Source organism: Carcharhinus amblyrhynchos, chromosome 1 (assembly GCF_965287045.1).
Source record: "Carcharhinus amblyrhynchos chromosome 1, sCarAmb.v2.hapA, whole genome shotgun sequence".
NCBI classification, from domain to species: Eukaryota; Metazoa; Chordata; class Chondrichthyes; order Carcharhiniformes; family Carcharhinidae; genus Carcharhinus; species Carcharhinus amblyrhynchos.
The window spans coordinates 80143487-80149486 of NC_137324.1; the positions used below are offsets into that span (position 1 = coordinate 80143487).

Sequence of the window (6000 nt, forward strand, 5' to 3'; positions counted from 1 at the left end):
AAGTTTATGGAGGATGAAGTATGTGAACCGGACTAGGAGACGCATGGGTCAGGGTTTCGGTAGCAGTTAGATGGACAATGTTAGAGAGATGGAGGTGGTCTTTGTGATGGGAAATTTGGGAATAGGCAGATGCTTCAATCTGAGAAAGTGACCAGGATACAGTGAGAGCAGTGGCAAGGATGTGGAGTTTGTGGTGGGTGTTTGAGGGCAATAGAAAGGGCAGCTAAGAAAGGGATAGTAAACCACTACTGCCGTTACAGGATATTTGTGTCTTTGATTATGACCATTTCAGGTCTGTGGCTAGGATAAAAATCTGATGGACAAATTCAAATGCGGTGTTGTGAGAAAGATAAACATAGCTATGGGAGGCACATTGAAGAATTTTGGCGAGAGAAAGGAGGCTAAAGGTAGGGTGGTGTCAGCAAGTACAGTGGTTGAGGATGTTTTCTTTGAGGTGAGGGTGCTGACAGCAGTTTGAAAAGGGAGTTGGACAGTTCACCGAGATAGAAAATGATTTTCAATGTCAGCCAACAAGAGAGTCTGGAAGGGAAATTGTGGGGTCAGAAGTTTAGTGGAAATGGGTTGGGAGGGGAAGAGGTAGGTTTTATGGGTAAGAGAGGGCATGAGGGGAGATGGAAAGGAAAACAGAGAAATATATCCATTCAGACCTAGAGCAGGGGGCAGTGTTGAGAGAAGTTTGTCTTATTTGCAAGGGTAAGGGACAGATCCAGCAGAGACAGCTGAGTGGATCGACCTAACCTTAGCCACAGACAGGTCCATTGACTTGTACTTGTTGGAGATGACAGTGGAAGAAAGAGGGTGAAGAAATTTGCTGTCTTTTGTGCTTTAATTCGTTGGATATCTGGAACATTTGGGATCACATGGGATAACCTGCATTTCCAACAGGAGTGTTTAAAACTGAGAGCAGAGTCTCACTTTCCTGACCTTTTTATTCTTTCATGGGAGTCACTGCCAAGGCCAGCATTGGTTCTTTATTCCTAATTAATTATGCTACAGCAGTGTGGTTTGCTTTTGGAGGTCCTTTCGGAGGCCAATTAAGAGTCGATCACGTATTTGTGGGTCTGGAGCCACACGTAGGCCAGACCCAAATAATCGATTTCCTTCCATAGAGGACATTAATGAATCAGATGGATTTTTAACCAGGCTCAATGATAGGTTGATGGTCACCATTACTCAGAATAGCTTTGTATTCCTGACTTATTAATTGAATTCAAATTTTACCAACTACCATGGCGGGATTTGAACCCCTGACCTCAGAGCATTAGCTTGGACCTCTGGTTTACTAATGTAGTGATATTGCCACTAATTATCTTTGTATTTCTTGTCACTTTGCCAGAAGTAATGTTACTAAAGCGATATTCTTTTAGTTTGGCAGAATCTAGCCAACTCATTCTCAGATTGGACCTGGTTTGGGAATGATTTAAGATAAGTACAGGAAGTGCTGAAAATACTCAGCCGATCAGGTGGCATCTGTGGAGAGAAACTGAATTAACATTTCAGTTCGATGATTCTTCTTTGGAACTCAATTTATTTAAAATTTCCAGCATCTGCAGTGTTTTGCTTTCGTTTTGAGAATGATTAGGCTGGAATCATTGTGTTCTTTTTAATGACCCATTAGCTAGTACTCTCACAACACAATGGTTAGCACTGCTGCCTCATAGCTCCAGGGACTTGGGTTTGATTCCAGCCTCAGGTCACTATCTGTGTGGAATTTGCACATTTCCCCATGTCTGTGTGGGTTTCCTCCGGGTGCTCTGGTTTCCTCCCGCAGTCCAAAGATGTGCAATTTAGGTTGATTGGCCGTGCTAAATTGACCCTAGTGTCAGGGAGATTAGCAGGGTTATGGGCCTGGGTGGGATTATGGTCGGTGCAGACTCAATGGGCCGAATGGCCTCCTTCTGTACTGTAGGGATCCTATGATCAGAAATAATCCTGTCTGATGATTTTCTTCTCCTTCTTTGACACCAAAACATTTTGTGTTGCAAGATGTAGGAGAGAACTTAAAAGGGGCATCAGAAAGGCAAAAAGGGGCCACGAAATGGCTTTGGCGGGTAGGATTAAAGAAAATCCTAAGGCATTTTACTCCTATGTTAGAAATAAAAGGATGGTTAGAGGGAAGATTGGTCCTCTCAGGGACAGAGGAGGGGAACTATGCTTGGAGCCTGGGGGAATGGGGGAGATCTTGAATGAATACTTTGCGTCGGTATTCACGCAGGAGAGGGGCCTGATGTCTGGTGCTGTGCTTGAGGAGTTTGAGGATCCGTTGAGGGATATAGTCATCACGAGGGAAGAGGTGTTGGGACTTTTAGACAGTATAAAGACGGATAAATCTCCGGGGCCTGATGGCATCTATCCCAGGCTGCTAAGGGAGGTGAGGGATGAAATTGCTGGGCCTCTGACGCAAATCTTTGTCTCTTCTTTGGACACAGGTGAGGTCCCAGAGGATTGGCGGATTGCAAATGTAGTACCGTTGTTTAAGAAGGGTCAGAGGGATAACCCAGGGAATTATAGGCCGGTGAGCTTGACTTCAGTTATAGGCAAGCTAATGGAGAGGATCCTCAAGGATAGGATGTATGAACATCTGGAGCGCTGCAATCTGATCAGGGATACGCAGCATGGCTTCGTTACAGGGAGGTCGTGCCTTACGAATCTAGTGGAATTTTTTGAAGAGGTGACAAAAATGGTTGACGAAGGACAAGCCGTTGATGTCGTCTATATGGATTTCAGTAAGGCGTTTGACAAGGTCCCTCATGGTAGGCTGATAGAAAAGGTGAAGGCTCATGGGATACAAGGCCAGGTATGTAGATGGGTGGAGAACTGGCTTGGGAGGAGGAGACAGCGAGTAGTAGTGGAAGGCTCCTTTTCCAATTGGAGGTCTGTCACCAGTGGTGTGCCGCAGGGCTTGGTACTAGGACCTCTTCTATTTGTGGTATATATTAATGACTTGGAAGAGGGGCTAGGTGGTGTGATCAGCAAATTTGCTGATGACACTAAGATGGTTGGATTGGCGGGTACTGAGGAGCAGTGCCTGGCAATGCAACAGGACATAGACAGGCTGGTAGATTGGGCAGATAGATGGCAAATGGAATTTAATCCGGAGAAATGCGAGGTGATGCACTTTGGCCGGAATAATGTGGAGGAGAGTTATACGATAAAAGGTAGAACTATCCGGAGTATAGATACGCAGAGAGACCTGGGGGTGCAAGTGCACAAGTCCCTGAAGGTGTCGGCGCAGGTGCAGAATGTGATGAGGAAAGCGTATGGTATGTTAGCCTTCATAGGAAGAGGTATAGAATATAAGAGTAGGAGTCTGATGTTGCAGTTGTATAGAACGTTGGTTAGGCCTCACTTGGAGTACTGCGTCCAGTTCTGGTCGCCGTACTACCAGAAGGATGTAGAGATCCTGGAGAGAGTGCAGAGGAGATTTACCAGGATGCTGCCTGGTATGGAAGGGCTGTCTTACGAGGAAAGATTGAATGAACTTGGGCTGTTTTCCCTTGAGAGACGTCGGCTGAGGGGGGATCTAATAGAGGTTTATAAGATTATGAAGGGGATAGATAGAGTAAATGGTGGTAAGCTTTTTCCGCTATTAGAAATGGATAGAACGAGGGGTCACGGGCTTAGGGTGAGGGGGGCTAGGTATAAGACAAATATTAGAGGGCAGTTTTTCACACAAAGGGTAGTGGGGGTGTGGAATGCACTGCCGAGTAAGGTGGTGGAAGCAGGCACGCTAGGGTTGTTTAAGAGTCACTTAGACAGCCACATGAGCGGGCTACATATAGGGGGATATAGTAGGCCTTACTAAACATTGTAGGCTTGGGAATACGTTTTGCCTCAGGGATGTTAGTTTTTGCCTGTTTAATAATGAATTTTTTTGTCTCCACAGGCATTTAAGTCCAGCAAGGGGCATGCATGCGGCAGGTTGTAGTGGGCTGCTCTTGGACGTTGCTTCGGGAGTTGCCTATTGCTTCATGTCGTTAGTGTGCTTAAACTGGACCATCTCGAGGGCAACATGACAGCTCAGAGACTATCTCTGTTACTGTGCGGACACATGGATTTGGGCCTGTGTCTGTGGGAGTTTGCACGTTCTCCCCGTGGTTGCGTGGGTTTCCTCCGGGTGCTCCGGTTTCCTCCCACATCCCAAAGATGTGCTTTTAGGCTGATTGATTGGGTACTAAATTGTCCCTAAATTGGACCTCCCTGATCCTGGCACATTAGGCGTAGACTAAAATCATGAATAGGTCACTGAGACAGTGGGACGGCGGCGCGGGCTCGTTGGGCCGAAGGGCCTGTTTCCCGTGCTGTGTTGTTCTTTGTTCTATGTTGCTGTCAGAATATAAGAAGCCTATCTACTTGAAGGTAGAAAAGATAATACACTGCATTCTAACTGATTGGGTTGATATTCAAAACCCTGATCCCAGCAAGGTTCTATTTCAGGAATGACGTATTCCACAATTTAAACTTATTTATATACCGAACAAGAGCAATTAGTTAAAACGTTCCTCCAGCTGCAATTCTAGTCCATTGGAAATGCAGGCATATCAACTAACAATTATACTATTTAATTTCCTATGATAAAGAGCAGCTTACGTTTATTCGCTGATGACTATGCTTTCCTCTTTAACTTATTTATTTATTACTTTCAATTCTATAGAAAAGGATTATGGGGTCACATCCAAGGCATTCACGCCACTAACGTGCCAGGCATCGATCATCCCCAACATGAGAGAATCTAATCATGTCCCCATGATATTCAACACCTCTTCCATCACAAAACTTCAGCTTCTAAGACCAGAAACTTAACTGGACCAGCCACGTAAACACTGTGGGTGGAAGAGCGGGTTACAAGCTATGACTTTTGTGGCAAATCATTCACCTCCTGACTCCTCAAAGCTCGAGCATTGTTAACAAAGCACAAGACAGGAGTGTGATGGAATATTCCCCACTTGCCTGAATGAGTGCAGCTCCAACAACACCATAGATATTTGACATGTCCAGGACAAAACAGTCTGCTAGGCCAACACTACATCCACCATCTTCAACATTCAGTCCCTTTACTCCTGGCACACAGTGACAGACGTATGCACTATCTACGAGTTGCACTGCCAACTTGCCAAGATTCCTTGGACAATACCATTCAAACCCACCAACATCTACCACCCAGAAGGACAAAGGTAGCACATTCATGGTAACACTGCAACCTGCAAGTTCCCCTCCTACTCACCACTATCCTGACTTGGAAAAATATTACCATTCCTTCACTGCCGCTGAATCAAAATCCTGGAACTCCCTAACAGCACTGTGGGTGTACCTGCAGTGGTTCAAGAAGGCAGCTCACTACCACCTTCTCAAGGGCAATTCAGTATAATAAATGGTGGCTTTGTGAGCAACATCCATATCTCATGAATGATTGAAAAAAGAACATGCATTATTAAGATGAAAAAAAAAGCGAAGAAGCTCTTGCTGACCTCCTGGATTGTTGTGATTGATTTACTGTACAGCAACAGTAGTCAACAGCATGGTATGACTTAGCAAATTCCAAACTAACTAGAATGCTATTGGGAAATAAAAGGTCTAGTTATTAAGATAAAGAATTGGAGAGAATTTCCACTCTATCTGCCAGACACACACACTCATAGGTAGAAGGTGATTTAGGGTCAGCAACCTAAACACCTAGCCCCCAGGTGCAAAGGTCAAGAAAAAGGAAGTGGAGTCTTACTGGCTGAAATTTTACCGGCATGCCCGCCTGATCCTGAGGGCAGGCAAGGCTTGGAGAACGGTATTTTCCATTGGCCTCGGGTGAGATCGTATGAACCTTGGATGGAGGTGTCGGTAAAATTCTGCCTATTATGTCAAGGACCTGCCCTTTATACTGTCCAGAGATAGCTGGAGTGTCCCTTGAGGAGTGGAGCCTAAGGCACAGACTTGCTGCTGACCTGGTGTTGACACAGTGAGGCGAACTGTGTTCGCGAACAGTGA

The 6000-nt window shown here is 45.3% G+C and overlaps 1 protein-coding gene across 1 annotated transcript in view; it reads left to right on the forward strand.

The window, feature by feature from the left end:
* LOC145349702 (uncharacterized) overlaps positions 1–4791 on the forward strand; it is a 61952-nt gene extending 57161 nt beyond the window's left edge. Inside the window, exon 11 of the mRNA XM_080198236.1 lies at positions 4676–4791. Within this exon, the coding sequence (XP_080054362.1) occupies positions 4676–4757 (82 nt within the window). The 3' untranslated portion in view covers positions 4758–4791. The remainder of the gene's footprint in view (positions 1–4675) is intronic.
* The last annotated feature ends 1209 nt before the right edge of the window (positions 4792–6000 follow it).